The 16,998-nt window shown below is 45.6% G+C and overlaps 1 protein-coding gene across 1 annotated transcript in view; it reads left to right on the top strand.

Moving 5' to 3' along the window:
* KLHL3 (kelch like family member 3) overlaps nt 1-16,998 on the top strand; it is an 82,247-nt gene that overhangs the window by 55,888 nt on the left and 9,361 nt on the right. The window contains exons 7-10 of the mRNA XM_069484076.1: nt 11,079-11,196; nt 11,594-11,791; nt 13,368-13,469; nt 16,607-16,735. Coding sequence (XP_069340177.1) covers nt 11,079-11,196; nt 11,594-11,791; nt 13,368-13,469; nt 16,607-16,735 — 547 coding nt within the window. The remainder of the gene's footprint in view (nt 1-11,078; nt 11,197-11,593; nt 11,792-13,367; nt 13,470-16,606; nt 16,736-16,998) is intronic.

Here is a 16,998-nt window from a genome sequence, read left to right as displayed (position 1 = left end):
CTGAAAAACAGGAACAATAGTTTCAGGAGATTGCTAAGTACCCCCGGTTGACACTTCAGACAGGTACTTAGAGTTCTCTTCTAGAGTGTTAGCTCCTCTACTAAACTGTAGTTTCCATGACAGCAGGCATCACTCATCTGTGTCCTTGGCACATAGCCTATATGAAAGAAATATATTTTTAAAGAAGAAGCCTCATGGAGATTTAGTACTGACCATTTATATTACAGCTCATTTTTTCCCAGTGCTTGTCAGCATTCGTGCATGTGTTTTTGCATGTATGTGATGAGGATTTATATCCTACTTTGATTACTAATGGAGATTGACCCTAGAACGTTTTATTAAGCTCACATGTCCAATATTGAATGAATCCAGTTGTCATCTCTGGGGTGTTAAAAGTGTTGTGAGGCACTTAGATTAAAAAAAAAAAAACAGCAACAAAACAAAAACCCAGTAACAAACTATAAACTATCATGTATGCATTAATTCATTAATTTGTTAATTCACTCATCCAACATACTGCCATAGAGAAGTCACTAATTGCCAGCCATGGAGTAGATACTGGAGTCACAGAGGCTCACATGAGCCAGTTCCTTCCCTGAGGGACTCCCAGACCAGGGAAAGAGGAGATAGACATAAAAGGACAATGACAATGGAGCACCACGATGGGTGTATGGGCAAGACACTCTAGGTGCACAGAGGATGGTGAGCATTCAGGGAAAGCTTTCTGTAGGAGCCAAGACCAAGACCAAGGTCAAATGCAAATTGTGAGAGTGAACATCCAGAAACTGGTTCAGAGGACTGCAGGAGAGAACTGGCTCACACCCTCTGGTGACCACTTAGAGTAATTTGTACTTTGCATCTTCTAGGTCATTGTCATTCTTACCACCAAAGACATTGATGATGATACAAGAAATACCAATTACTGGGCAGCTTCTTTATGTTTTAGGCTAAGTACTTAATGTACATTGTCTTATTTCATCTTCATAATGACTCTGGAAGCTGTAATGTTGGAGAAAACCGAGATTCATTTCAGTGAGATTCAATGACTTAATCAGGGTTTTAAGCTCTTAAGTGGTAGCATGAGGACTTGAGTCCAGGTCTGGCAGACTCAGAGCCCAGGCTTTCGGTCACTCCGCAGTGCCAGTCCCCACAGTGACGGTAACAGCAGATCCCGGTTACTGAGCACTCGTCCTGTGCCGAGCACTGGGCTAGTGATTCCCATTTGCCCAGAGGATTTTCACAACTGTAATAATGCCCATTTTGCAGATGAAGAACTTGGATCTTGGGTTATGTCACCTACTCATTATGTATTAGTCGTCTATTTCTGCATTACAGATTACCCTAACTTTGGTGGCTTAACACAACAAACGTTTATTATCTCATGGTTTCTGAGAGCAGGAATCCTGGAATGGCTTAGCTTGGTCCTTCTGGCTCAGGGTCTCTCATTAAGTCAGGCTGTTAGGGGAGGCTGCGGTCATTTCAAGGCTTGTTGGGGAGATGTGATTCTAAGCTCGCTTCCATGGTTGATGGCAGACCTGTTTCTTGCCACGTGGGCCTCTTCAAAAGCTGCTTGAGTGTCCTCATGACTTGGTAGCTGGCTTCCCTCCAGAGTGAGTGATTCTAGAGCAAGAAAATGAGAGCACATTTTCTAAGACAAAAGCTGTAGTCTTTTTATAACCTGATGTCAAAAGCCATGTCTCATCACTTCAGCTGTATTTTCTTTGCTAGATACAAGTCACTAAGTCTAGGGGAATTAAGTTTCATGTCAGAGAGTAGGAGTATCAAAGAATGTGTGACCTATCTTTAAAGCACAGCTAGTAAGTGGCTGAGATTTAAGCCCAGGAAGTCTGGCCCCAGGCCCTGTGCTCTGAACTATTTTATGATATTGCCTCCAAACACCACAAAAAGCATAGTAGCTGGGTGCTGTATGGAAAGAAACCTGATTCCTACCCTTTGAAGACTTTTAATTTTAAGATGGCTCTCTGAGAAAGTAAGATAAAAATATATCAATAACCAAATAAGTCGAGCAAGAGAAGAAGTTAGGAGAGAATTGGACTAGTTGGAAGACCAGCCACAGGCATTCCAAGGGCAGGCTGTTTGGGCTTTCATGAATTCAGTCCAGAGAGGCTTTCTGACGGAGCAAACTTTGAGAAATAACATGGTGGAGAGATTTGCACGATTCTCAGCCATTATCAGTGGTAAATCTGTTTGCCAGCCAAGTCCCTTCCCTGAAAGGAATATAACTCTGCCTTGAGATAGCTGCGGAGGCTAATAGGGGTGTTTTTTCCTGAGCCGTATATGCACAGATCTTGCTGACACATTCAAGCCGGAACAGCTAATAGCATCATCTTGGCTCCCACACATTCACCGCCCAGCACTTTCCCTGAGGCTGGGTTGCCATGGACAACCCGAGGCTGTCTCGGAGCCACTCAGAACCCTCCTACGTTACCCTGTTCCACAGATGGCAGCAGAGAAATGAGGTTCCAGAAAGATGCAAATGAACCCTTTGGAAATGTACTGAACCTGGCACTTTTCACTACCATTCTAATTCAGTTGGCATCTCTATTCAGCTCTTTAAAAATGACACTGAAAAGCCTTTTGGGCTGGAAGTGGGTGGCTTGCTCCTGAATCGGGCTGTCCTGCTTTCAGAAGATGGTGGCGGAAGTAGAAGCTATTGGCTGAGTGGGCACTACCCTTCTTCCGTCTTGGTCCCCATCCTGGCAAACACCCTGGGGTCCTGAAAAAAACCCATTATCACCCCTGGAGTTAGTGGTACTCACCCTGCCATTCACAGGTGTGTAAGTATCCTTTTCTACCTTTTTTTCAGGAGTCAGGTTATTAGCAATTGCTTTAAACGATAATAACGACACTGATGTTAATCTAACATTTAGTGTTTGCTATTTATCAAGCACTGTGCTAAGTGCTTTATATCATTTTAATCTCCTGACACCCATACGAGAAACATCCTATTATCCTGATATTACAAGTGATGAAAATGAGGCTGAGCAAGGTGAAGGCTCATGGTCATACAGCTATTGACTAACTGCTGATATTTGGGCCAAGATGTGTTTGATTCCAAAGCCCATTTTTTCCCACTCCTCCTCTCTCCCTCGGGGCCTCGCCTTCACGTCACCTGGTTCTCAGACTCCCATTGTCTCTGCACCTTGGCTGTTAACACTTGCCTAGAGCACCTGTTGCTCAGGAACCTGCTTGGACACGTCTTCTGGCTCGACCTCGACATGCTCCTACGGATGAATTTTTGGTGTTAGCCCTGCGGCCCCACGCACCAGGGTAAGAGAGACTCTCGCTTCCTGCCCTGGCCCGAGGGACCGACTGGCTGGGCCTGCCTTCTGCCCAGCTCACCGGTCATGGAAGAGAGTTTGGACACATACTCTACTCTTGCCCCATGAGAAAAGTGTGCAGAGCCCAGGTTGTTCCTCTCACCTGAGTAGAAATTATAGTGACCTGTGTGATCCTGAGGCCAGGGTCAGGGTCTCCATCTACACATGGGCCAGAAATCTCTGCACTGTTCGCCCACTGTCTCTTTCCCTGGCTATTCCCTGGCACCTAATGGTTCTCAGACGCAGAGTGGTTGTCATTTCATTGAGGAGGGACCAGCCTGCCTTCAATTCCACAGTCACACTGGGAGAATTAGAATAATCTACGTCAGAGGGAGAGCATTATATATTTATTTAAAAATTTGTTATGGTAAGGGTGATATTTCCTTCCTAAGGAATCAGGTAGTCTTTCCATGGTCTCACTAATCTCCCTAAAGTAAATGGCCATTTGACTTTCCGAAATGCCAGTATTTTCCTTGGAAGGTATCCAATAACCGCCCCTGCCACAGTGGAGTTCAGCTCGCCTGTGTTCTGTCAATGAGAACTACCCATCCCCAGAACTTCTGCAACCTTCAACACCACTGTGACAACTGAGACTTGGGATCTGAACCCTGAGGTACCCTACAAAACTCCTAAGCACATCGCAGTTCATGAGAGTGATTAAATTATCTTCAATCTAGCATGATTGTTAGCCTAGAACCAGTTCTTTAGTTTATTGTGATTCCTACATGACTGATAGTTTTTTACCAGGGTTACCTTGAAGGATGAATGTTAAAAATAGTGATCATTAAATAAGCTGACTTGATTCAGTAATTTCTTTTAAAGGCATCATAAACCATTAGTAAATTAGGGTTTAGGAGTGTTGGAAAGAAACAAATATGCCTGTTGAACTCACTGGGCCCGAGTGTTTCTAGAGTATAAAATGAGGACCTGCAGGAGAGAATGGTTCAAGTCTCTTCCTGCTCTGATGTCCTGTGGTCTTCTTAAGTAGCTAGAAGGTTGTGATTTCAGAGATGTAATACATGTAGACCTTGGGAAATACTCATATTTGCCTAATTGGTTGCTAAGATCAAGTATCTATGGAAACAACCATTCATTAGTATTCAAGATAGGAAATTTATTCTTTTTATTCTGCATGAGCAATACAATGGTGGGTATAGTGCTTCTTGTATTGTCTTCTTGCAAGACCTGCCCTAAAAACTGGATTTCTTTTGACCATCCTGGCTGTACTAATTTACATTCCCACCAGCAGTATATAAGAGTTCTTCTTTCTCCACATCCTTGCAAGCATTTGTTATTTTTTGGTCTTTTTAATAATAGCCATTCTAACTGGGGTGAGGTGATAGCTCACTGTGGTTTTGTTTTGATCTGCATTCCCTGACGATTAGTGATGTTGAGCATTTTTTCATATACATATTGGTCATTTGCATGTCTGGTTTTTTTTTTTTGAGAAATGTCTATTCAGGTCTTTTGACCCTTTTAAAATCAAATTATTTGTTTTTCTGTTATTGAGTTGAGTTCCTTATATGTTCTGGATATTAACCCCTTGTCAGATGGTTAGTTTGTATATATTTTTCTCCCATTAGGTAGGTTGTTTCTTCACTCTGTTGATTGTTTCCTTTGCTGTGCAGAAGCTTTTTAATTTGATGTAATCCGCTTTGTCTATTTTTGCTTTTGTTGCCTATGATTTTGAGATCTTATCCAAAAAAATGCTTGCCTAGACAGTGTCGTGAAGCATTTCCACTATGTTTTCTTTTAGTAGTTTCATAGTCTCAGGTCCTCCATATTTAAGACTTTAACCCATTTTGAGTTAATTTTTGTATATGGTAGGAGATGGGATCCAGCTTTATTCTTCTGCATATGGATATCCAGTTTTTTCAGCACCATTTATTGAAGAAACTGTCCTTTCCCCAACATGTTTTTGGTGCCTTTGTCAAAAATCAGTTGGCTGTAAATGCGTGGATTTATTTCTGGGTTCTTTATGATATATTTTGAAATTTGGTAGTGTGATGCCTCCAGCTCTGTTCTTTTTGCATAAGATTGCTTTGGCTATTTGGGGTCCTTTGTGGTTCCATATGAATTTTAGGATTTTTTCTATTTCTGTGAAGAATGTCATTGGTATTTTGATAGAGATTATATTGAATCTATAGATCACTTTAGGTGGTATGGACATTTTGGCAATATTCTTTCAATCCATGAACATGGGCTATTTTTCCATTTATTTATATCCTCTTCAATTTCTTTCGTCAGTGCTTTATAGTTTTCATTGTAGAGATCTTTTACCTCCTTGGTGAAATTCATTCCTAGGTATTTTATATTTTTATAGCTATTGTAAATGGGATTTTTTCTTGATGTCTTTTTTAGATAGTTTGCTATTAGCATATAAAAATATCACTGATTTTTATATGTTGATCTTTGTATCCTGTAACTTTACTGACTTTATTCATTCTGATAGTTTTTTTTAGTAGAGTCTTTTTAAAATTAATAATATATAAGATCACATTGTCTGCAAACAGGGACAATCTGATTTCGTCTTTTCCAATTTGGATGTCTTTTATTTCTTTCTCTTGTCTGATTTCTCTAGCTAGGACTCCCAGTACCATGTTGCATAGAAGTGGTAAAAGTTGGCATCCTTGTTCCAGATCATAGAGGAAAAACTTTCAGCTTTTCCCTGTTCAATATGATGTTAGCTATTTTCCATATTTGGCCTTTGTTATGTTGAAGTACATTTCTTCTTTACCTAATTTGTTGAGAATTTTTATCATGAAGGATGTTGAATTTTATCACATGCTTTTTCTGCATCTATTGAAATGATCATGTGGTTTTGTCCCTGATTATGGTAATGTGATATATCACGTTTATTGATTTGCATATGTTGAACCATCCTTGCATCTCTGGAATGAATCCCACTTAATCATGGTGAATGATCTTTTTAATGTGGTGTTGCATTGGATTTGCTAATATTTTGTTGAGGATCATCTGTGTTCACCAGGGATATTGGCCTGTAGTTTTTTGTTTGTTTGTTTTGTTTTTTGTTATTGTTGTGTGCTTGTCTAGTTTTGGTATCAGGATAATGCTGGCCTCTAAGAATGACTTCGGAAGGATTCTCTCCCCTTCAGTATTTTGGAATAGTTTGAGAAGAGTTGGTATTAGTTCTTCTTTCAATGTCTGGTAGAATTCGGCAGTGCTAAGGCATCAGGTCCTGGGCTTTTCTTTGATCGGAGACTTTTTATTACTGATTCAATATCATTACTCATTATTGGGCTGTTCAGGTTTTCGGTTTCTTCATGGTTCAATCTTGGTTGGTTGTATGTATCCAGGAAAAATTAAAAAGAAAACTACCATGTCACTCAGCAATTCCACTACTGGGCATATATCCAAAGGAAATGAAATCAGTTTGTCAAACAGATAACTGTACTCCCATGTTTATTGCAACACTCTTCACAACATCCAAGATATGGAATTAACTTAAGTGTCCATCAGTGGATGAATGGGTTAAAAAAATGCATCAGTACACAAAGGAGTACTATTCAGCCATAAACAAGAGTGAAATCCTATCATTTGGGACAAGGATGAACCTGAAGGACATTAAGTTAAGTGAAATATGCCAGGCACAGAAGGACAGATACCACATGATCTCGCTCATATGTGAAATCTAAAAAAATCCAGTATCGTAGAAGTAGAGAGCAGAATAGTGGTTGTCAAAGGCAGGGGTATGGGGAGAAGTTGGTCAATGGGGTACTGTGTTACACTTAGACGGGAGAAATAAGTTCTGGTGTTGTCTAGCACCATAGTGAATATAGTTAACAATGATGTATATTTCAAAATAGCTAGAAGAGACGATTTTAAATGTTCTCACCCCAAAGAAATGACAAATGTTTGCAGTGAGGTGTATGCTGGTGACCCTGGTTTGAATATTGCATAATATATATATGTATCAAAACATCACTTTGTACCCCCTAAGTATGTTTGATTATTATGTGTAAACTAAGAATAAAACAAAAACATGGACTTTGTATGCTTATGTGAGAAGCAGAATATACACCTGTTCTCCCTGCTGCCTTGAGCTGCCTCCAGAATGATGGTCCTACCCCACAAAGCCTCATCATTCTTCTTCTCAGATAGGTGTACAGGTTTTGAGTGTTAAAAGTTGTCTCTCACCAGTGGTTTTATGAGCTCAAAGGCAAGTTTATTTTGGAAACTTTGTCTTGTATTTTTGTCTTTCTACTTGGGTTTTATGTTAACATAAAAATTTTTTATATTTCTATTATATTGTTTCTGTGTTACTATGAAAATTCTCAGATGAGTGGTAGATTTTCTCCAGTATAAATGTAACCTCTCCATCCCTGGTGGGAGACAGTTTCTGGGGCATGGTGAGGTTTCCTGAAAGTTTTACCTTTTTTTAATTTACAGAAGAAACCTGATAGCTTATGCAAAGAACAAGGAAAATTTCTTCTGATGGTTGAGTCAAAAGAGAGAAAGCTCTTGCTTTCCCTTTTTATTTTGTTTTCCTCAGTGTCCCCAGAATTGTAATCCAACACATCTTAACCAAAGAAAGCGATATCCCAATTTTGTATTTTTTTCATTTAATTGTGTATCTTTTTTCTTTTAACTTGTTGTATGCGCTATTCGGTTTTTTTGTTTGTTTTTCCATTTTTTTTACATTTCAGCATATTATGGGGGTACAAATGTTTATTTTCCATATATTGCATTTGCCCCACCTGAGTCAGAGCTTCAAGCATGTCCGTCCCCCAGACGGTGCGCATCATACCCATTAGGCGTGAATATATCCATCCCCTCCTCCCCGCCCCCCGCCATCTGCCCGACACCTGATGAATGCCACTACTAAGTGTGCACATAAGTGTTGATCAGTTAATACCAATTTGATGGTGAGTACATGTGGTGCTTGTTTTTCCATTCTTGTGATACTTCACTTAGCAGAATGGGCTCTAGCTCTGTCCAGGATAATACAGGAGGTGCTAGATCACCATTGATTTTTGTGGCTGAGTAGAACTCCATGGTGTATACATATACCACATTTTATTAATCCACTCATGAATTGATGGGCACTTGGGTTGTTTATTCATTTATTCTTTACTCCAAATAGATATTTGAGCCCTCGATTTTACCTGGCCATGACATGAGTACCTACAGTTGTCTTGGTGACTGAGGCAGATAAATTTTCTGCTCTGGCAGGGCTCACTAGGAGGGCGAGAGCCTGGTCACTCGATGGTCACAGCACACTGCAGAACACACAGGGCAGGTGAGGTCTCAGAGGAGGGACGTGTAAATCTGATTTGGAGGTCAGAGAAGACCGTATGGAGGAAGTGACAGGTAAACTGAGACCTGAAAGATAAGCAGGTGTTAAAGCAGAAGGATCAGAGAGGGGGACGAGTGTTTAAAGTGAGGGAACAGCACGTGTGAGGGTGTGGAATGCCTGAAGTCATTGCAGAAGGAAAACTGAAAACTGGTTCTACTCTCACTTAGCTCCAGGAATCACATTTCAAAGACAATCCTTGCAGTATTTTGCCTTCAGTTTAGCCTTACCAACTCGAAACTAGAAGGACAATGCCCATTCTCGGTATGTTTATAAACACAGGGTGAGTCATTCTGCCCTGGAGGAGTAAGTTTGGACGTTGTCTGGAGTTTGCCAAGGGGCTGTGGTCATGAGCTCCCTGGAACTGCTCATGGGTGCCTGTCTGAGCAGAGACTCACAGACGGGAAGCAACGCAGGACTCGGCTCTTCCCTGAAAAAGGCTGGTCTTGACACAGCGCAGTGGACCCCCTGAGCTGAAGCGTGCAGGGAGGTCAAATATCGAGTGTTTATTTCCAGAAGCAGCAGCAGCTCCAGCCTGGACTGTGTGTCCTGGGTTTTTTGGGGTGCTTTAGCAGTCAGAATCGATTTCTGAATTGTTGAAACTTGGTCACACATATTTGGTCACAGATGTCTGTGGGCAACTTCTGATGACCAGTGACCACCCAGGTGGGCAGCTGAGTGAGTGAGAACCTGGAACTTGGGCATAAATTATTGATCTTGAGCAATGGTTTTCGTTGGCTTTGCCTCTCGAATGGTGGATGATGTCGCTTGAGGGAGGTGCTCCTGCGAACTCACTCGGACTCTGATGATCACTCTCTCCCCAAAGATACCTTGTGGGGAAGCAAAAAGCACCGTGATCATTCAGAATGGCAAAAATTGTTACTGTCATATCCTCGGGAAAGCCCTGCAGGCTGTGGGTTAAAAAAGTGGTTCTCAAAGTATGACTCCTAGAACAGCAGCCGTGGCATCACCGGGGAACTTGCTAGAAAGGCAAATCTTGGCCCCACTCCAGACCCACTGAATCAGAACCTCTGAGTCCAGGGCCCAGGATTCGTGCTCCGGGTGGCTCTGGATGCACACTGCAGTCTGAGAGCCACCGGGCAGATAAGACGCTGCAGGCAATGATCAGATCCTGCGACTCACCTTGGCTGGCCTTGACCTTCCACCCCTGCCTCTCCGCTCGGGAAAGCACACGGTGCCACTGAGCGAGAGCGATGTTGTTGCGGGGCAGCTGGGAATTTGTGCGAGTTTATTAAAATATGTAAACTACAGGTAACTTTGTTAATAATGATTTTTATTTATGAATAACATACGACAAAAGTCACAGCAACAGGGATACCACAGTTAAGCACTGCAATTCTATCCATCTAGCCAGAGCGGTGCCTTTCGTTTTTTTTTTTCCTTTGGCCATGCCCTGAAGTAAAAAAATACATTTAAATTGCTATCGAGAAGACACATACAAGTGTATATAACCAAAACAAAAATTTCATGAAATGACACCTTTTATATGACAATTGTTGTGCTTTTCTACTTAAAGTTTGTTGGTCACACCCCATTAAGTTGACTGCGTGACCCACTAATGAAAAGAGACCTGTGTTTTGACGATCACGGATGCGGTGAGCTGTGTTTGGGACCGTGTCTCTAGAGCAGGAGAGGGCTGGGGCTGGCCTCAGCTGCGCCAGCGGGACGCGGTTTCAGTCTCTGTAAGCTGTGTGACCTTGGCCATTTGCGTAGGTTATCTGAGCTTCACTTTCTTTGTCAGTGCGGATGATGGCATCCGCCTCACAGTTGTGTGGTGACAAGTGAATGACAGCGTACCGCACACGGTGCCCAGTGGTGGCAGCTACTGCGTTACTTGTGGAAATAGTACCGTTAGCGCTGTCTTCCAGAACATTATCGTTTTAATAAGTTTTGTGGTAACTACCACAAAACAGTGTTTTACAATTTTTTCTATACTGCAGCAAATAAGTGCCCCCTGCTGTCTAGGCATTTAGAAATATTTTTTGAGTAACTTTATCTTAAAAATGCATCCAAATTCTGTACTCTTTCCCCAAATATATTCAAGTTTGTTTTGATAGAACATTTAGCCCCCACGACCTGCCACCACTGCCAATCCTAAGGGCACTGAGCTTGCGGACGATGCCCCGAGCCGCTTCACCTGCCGACAACAGAGCCCCGAGTGGGGCATTTGGGAAACAGACCTTGTGCTTGTGTTTCTGTGGGAAGGTGCTTGTTAGACTTTTCTTGACTACTCGTGCCCGCTGGGGATTAGGAGCAACATCTCCGTGTATGGAGCTCTGTAAACCGGCGTCTCAGATCACCCGCGTACCCTGGGCGATAAGCGCGTGGAAGGACTAGGGATCGGTCGCTCATTCGTCCAGATGTCGGGGAGACCCAGCTGATGTCCGCTTGTCTTTCTGGAGGTCATGATTGTGGTTGGTGGCCAGGCGCCCAAGGCCATCCGCAGCGTGGAGTGCTACGATTTCGAGGAGGACCGGTGGGACCAGATCGCCGAGCTTCCCTCCAGGAGATGCAGAGCAGGTGAGTGGCACCTTCTCCCGGCTCTGCAGGCTCTTTGCCCGCTGGTCGCCACTTGGTGCCAGAAGTCATGACCTGCTCCCTGGGCTCTCGGACATCTGTGCAGGAGGCCCCCGTTCCTTCCCCGCCTGCACAGTTTCTGGCCACCCCTCTTCTGGGATTAGTTCTTATGTGCTCGGGGAGTTTGAGCTAATTCAAGTATTTGCTTGACTCAAATAAAATTAGAAAAACAGAGGAAAGAAATCCAGTGTGCTCCACAATGACTTCCAAATACCTAAAGTTGGAGATTATCTTCTGCGATGAGTTTTCCTGTGCCTGCCTTGCTCTCCCGTTGTCACCTGTCACCACGAGCAGTCACCTGCTCGACCTGACCTTGACGCCGTGGTTTCCTGTGCCTCAGGTGTGGTCTTCATGGCTGGCCACGTGTATGCCGTGGGCGGGTTCAACGGCTCGCTGCGGGTACGGACGGTGGACGTGTACGACGGCGTGAAGGACCAGTGGACGTCCATCGCCAGCATGCAGGAGCGCCGGAGCACGCTGGGCGCCGCGGTGCTCAACGACTTGCTCTACGCCGTGGGAGGATTCGATGGCAGTACTGGTAGGTCCAGGACATGCTTCTGACCCCTCCCGGCCTGGGACGCACCCTTCACACAACACAGTTTTGTTCAGCCAGTCCTTGGGCCAGCCTCTGTCCACCTGTAGCTGCTGCCCCAGGAACATGCCCGTCCCTCATCTTCGTCCAGCCCTGGAGGCTGGAGCCAGACCTTCTCACACACAGAACGTGTCACTGCCCACGTGCTACGATTTCTAGGGCGCTAGGAAGGACCCCACATTAAGGAGAATCCCTTTCCTACTTTCTGGTGTCTAGGAAGCTATTTACTCAGACGATGAAACCTAGAAACAGAGCAGGCTTAGCTGGGGAGGGTGGGGGGCGGTGCCCCGGGGCTCTGGTCTGAGCCGTCTACCGAACAGACGCGGGAACTGGTTCAGCTGATGGAAGAGACCTGGCTCGGGCCATGCGGTGGGCCTGGCTGCCCATTTTTTCCATCACCCTTTCTGCCACCTCTCTGAGGCTTTGCAAGTCCCTGTCACCACAGGTGAGCCCCTTGCTCCAGAATTTTATCTAGCTTCAACACTCCAATCTGAAACCATTAGTGGACATGAACTTGGAGAGATGATCTCATCACTGCTCATCATGCCAGGGAGATGTCTCTGTAGATAGTAACTCTGTTAAACTAAAATGATACGCTTTGGGCCCCAGGGAAGTGAAAAACAATATTTTTTACTTCTCTGAATTTTCATTTGTGTCTTCACAATTTGGTGACCTTTCTCAGCCCTCTCTTTGCCTCACTCATATAACTCCAGGGTCTTTTTCCCCTCGGGAGGCTGCCTTTAGTGGGTGGGACCTGGGCATAAAGAGAACAACAGGGTAGTGGTGCATTGTGTCTTCTAGGAATTGCTTTTGGCTATAAGTGTTAATAGAAAACCTGACTAAACTGTGGCTTTTAAAATGAGGGATTTTGTTTTATTCATTAAACAAAAAGTCCAGAGGTCATTAGTTCCTGACTTGGTCCAGTTGCTCAAGGATACTGGGGCCAAGTTCTTTAAGGTTCTCTTGGCCTTTTCCTCGTGATCACAAGATGGCTATCATGGCTCCAGCCAACACATCTGTGTTCCGGGTTGCCAGAAACAGAAAGGGATGGCACCTGTATCAGAAAAGCAAAGGCTACTTCAGAAATCCTCACCAGACTTCTGCTTAGGTCTCATTGACTTGGTCACCCCTAGCTGTCAAGTGTTTAGCTCTCCAGCTACTAAGGTAGAGGAAGACGAGGGAAAAGGGAGTTGGAATAGGTGTTCAGCGAGGCAACCTCAGGTGTCTACTTGGAATCAAGGAATTCCATTCTGTGTGTTTAATAATTTACATTTGCCATGCAGTTCAGGTACAGCCCTTGTGCTCTCACAGTCCGCCCTCTGCGTCGAGTCTTAGTGGCACCCTCAGGGGGACACTGCAGGTGTGTTTCAGGGTGTTGCCACATGCCACCCCGCGAGACAGAGGTGGTGCCGAGCCACCATCCAGGTTTCTAGACCCCAGGTTTGGACCCTTCACCCGTCCTCACTGTTTCCCACGGGTGAGGCCTGGTGCCATGAAGTCTCACGAGTCCCTTGTCTTCCAGGCCTCGCGTCCGTGGAAGCCTACAGCTACAAGACCAACGAGTGGTTCTTTGTGGCCCCCATGAACACGCGGCGGAGCAGTGTGGGTGTGGGCGTCGTGGAGGGTAAGAGCAGCAGTGGGCGGTGGCCAGTCATTCCCTGCCCCGGGGCCTCCTCCTGGGCCCAGCGTCACGCCTGATGCGTCCCCTGCCTTGTTCCGTTCTTCAGATCACTGTTCTGAGTCAGGTATATTGTCCCGGTTTAACAGATGAGGAAAATTGAAGCTCAGAGTTGAAGCTCCGGCCCAAGGCTAATGAGCCTTCGAGCTGGGACAGGGGAGTAGAAGGACCCTGGGGGGGAGACACCGGCCTGTCACTTTGGCCACTTGTCCGTAGCTCTGCTGACGGTTGGGGAGGGGAAGAGAGTGGAGAATCCAGAGTCCACATTTATGTGGGTTATCCCAGGAGTATAATGGGGGGTGAGAGATGATGGATTTAACTTTATCCTCATGTTCACGTGTTGAACATTAACAGAACTGTGAGTGGGGTGAGCACCTCTTGGCGGGTCTGAGGACTGTCTCTGCGGGGCGGGGTGGTGGGCGAGTCCTGCTCTGCTCAGGAAAGGAGTGTGGGGACGGCAGGAGGGAGTGGCGATGTCTGGGGTCTGGTCAGACGGGGCAGAGTTGTTGGGAAAGAACTTTCACACCCAGGCTCTCATTTTGTTTGCAAAATCCTCGTGAAGGAGGGAGGCAGGACGCAGATTTTCTCCACTCTCCTGGAGGGAGGCCGAGTGGTGTCCTGTGTGTTAAAATGGTGGTAAATAGCACAGCCAGGCCTTGAACCCAGGTCTGCTGGCTGCTCTCCCAGTGCTCTGGCCACTGTGGTATATGCTCCTTCACACTGTTGGCAAATACCAACGGGTAGAGTTTTATAAATACGTGAGAATTCAATGCACCAAAGAATAGACTATCATTAGAACTACTCATTGTTTGCAGGAAAACACTGATTCGTTAACCTGTCTTGATGTGCGACTTGAGCTGGAGTATCTGTTAGTCAGACGTCTGTGCAGACGTTCTTTCTCATGTGCAGACAGACAAACACGCACACACATAAACATGCTTTGCGGAGGGTGTAACGTCCAGTGAGTTAGACATTAATAGAAAGATTCTTCTCTCTCACTGTGTTTCTCAGCCCATACTGGTATTGTGTAATTTCAATTCTCACTTAAAGGTATGCTATGCTTTTCTAACATGCTGACCAAGTCATGGTAGCGAGTACAAAGATTTTGTCCTCCTACCCAAGATAAATTGTTTCTTGCAATCATCCTCTTGGTGGAGCAGAAATTGCTTTGTCTGCCAAATGTAAGTGCTTTGTCTAGTCACCTTCTCATTTCCCTCCTTGTCCCTTATCCAGGAACATCCAACAATATAGTGGTTAAAAATAGCCAATCTCTGTTAATATACACAAGGGGAAACCTTGAGTGGCTATTTTTTTCAGCTGACGCAGGGTTGGAATGGTTGGTGGGGGTTAGAGGAAGTGCCTTAGTGGCAGTCATTTAAAATACTCTGCTTGACAAAGGCTCTTGTGAGCACGTTCTGTTTGTGGAAGAAGTGGGGTCTTGTAGCATGCCCCGTTGACAGGGAGGACAGACTGGGAATTTGTTTCTCTTTCCCCTCCCAAAGCTGAAGCTCCCTGGGCTGTGGGTCACCTCGGGGCAGCAGAGTCCAATTTACAGCTCTGGTGAGAGTGTTGAGAGGGGAGCTTGAGCGGACTTGGCCTTGAAGAGAGTGTTCCGCACCGTCTGACTCACTCCTCCCTCTCATCCTCTCGCCACCGCAGCTGTGCAGTCTGAGGGACTCTGGGAAAAATGGAGGAAGTCGGGATAATTTGCTTCTGACTGTCTTGAAGGATCCCTATGCAGGGAAAGGGATGGTGAGATCCAGAAAGTAGTAGAAGTTCCCCGACGGAGTGGAGAGTGGTTTTGCAGAGGTTGCTACATCTGAACCAGCACACACCATGCAAGCAGCCTGGACCCTAGAGGAGCTCCGAGCCAGGCTGGTTTATTTTGACCTGGCTGAGGGCAGCACTGAGGAGAAGATGTTTCTTTCTTTTCGATGGGACAGTTCAAAGGACTCTGGGGCAGAAAATAAAACCAGGCTTGATAGAAGAGGAGATAATTTTATATGCGATACAGCAGTAGTCCTGATGGTAGAGCACAGTTTTGAGCCTGAGAATCTTTCTAACTTAAAATAATTACAGATTTTCACATGCTAGTTGTGCTCTTGGTATCCCTCCGTTAAGAAGCACAGAATGACCAAAAAAATCTGTTGATTGCATAATCCTGTTAGGTGGATTTGCATTTGGTGGTGTTTTTTTGGTGCGCAGCTAGCATTCAAGATCCGTGTTGTGATTCCGTGGTTCCCCCGTACGTTTGAGGCCTGTCGGTGAGGCAGGACCCCTCCCCTGCCCCCCACAGAAGAGACCACCCCATTGCATTCTAAGACTAAATGTTAAACCCAGGTTTGAATCTCTGCTCTGGGACAACTTGGATCCCGATTTTCTGCCTCTTGGCCCAACCTCCTTCTCAGCCCTCAGCCCCAGGCAGAAATGATGCTCTTGTATAGCAGCTTAATGGTGTTTTTACTTTCAAACGTAGATGTTGACGCTTCAGGGCTCTTGTGTACGGCTTAGAGATCACTTGGTAGCCTGCGGAGAGATTCCAGCCCAGAGTGCACGGAGAATGCCCTATTCACATACTCTACCCGGCAGAGCTGTGCAAGGAGTGGAAACAATGGCTAAGATAGGGTTTGGGTTATCATTGAAGAACATCTTTCCATATTTATTTCATCTGCTCTCGTGAGCCTTTAGCCAGAACGTTGGCCTGCCTTCCCGCAGCTGGGAGCCCCCAGCTTTCCGTCTCTGTGGCGCGAGTGCCTTATTCTAAAGATGGAACGTAGTTCACTAGCAGGAATATGCGGAGCCGCAGTGGTGCCAGGCCGCGGTTTTGTGCTGGGTGTGTGGAGTCCTTGTTTAGAATGAGGTTCAGTATGTGCTTCTAAGGAGCTCATGGCTTAAGGCAAGTGAAGGCGGAAATGTGAAGGATGCTTTGCCTGGTTGGGGAATAAGCCGGCGGTCCCCGAGGAAGGGGCCTCAGATCTCTGGTTGAAGTAAGGGTGCTCCAGTGGGTTACAGACGCAGCTGCAGCCGAACTCCAGTTGCACCAGCGTCCCTGGCACCGCCCTCAGCCACTCTGTCTGTTCCAGGGAAGCTGTACGCCGTTGGGGGCTACGATGGGGCTTCCCGCCAGTGCCTGAGCACTGTGGAGCAGTACAACCCGGCGACCAACGAGTGGACGTACGTGGCAGACATGAGCACTCGCCGCAGCGGCGCAGGTACGGGGAGGGCACAGGCCGTGTCTGTTGTGCTCACAAGCGGGTCTCGGGTTCAACAACTTAACATGACACTTACCTCCCTCTTCCTTTTACTGTGTACGATGCCACTAACACCTTTGCAGCCAGACACGGTGCTTACACGTTCACCTCTCCTGGGGGATCACGGTGCTAGAGGACGCATGCGATGATGCCCTTCATCGTCATCCTCTGCTGCTGTGGCGTTGTCTACAGCTCTGGAAAGTGCGGCTTGCTACGTGCCAGGC

Source organism: Eulemur rufifrons, chromosome 10, assembly GCF_041146395.1.
Source record: "Eulemur rufifrons isolate Redbay chromosome 10, OSU_ERuf_1, whole genome shotgun sequence".
Lineage (NCBI taxonomy): Eukaryota > Metazoa > Chordata > Mammalia > Primates > Lemuridae > Eulemur > Eulemur rufifrons.
Note: the sequence above shows the minus strand (reverse complement) of the source record. Positions and strands in the feature narration are given on the sequence as shown.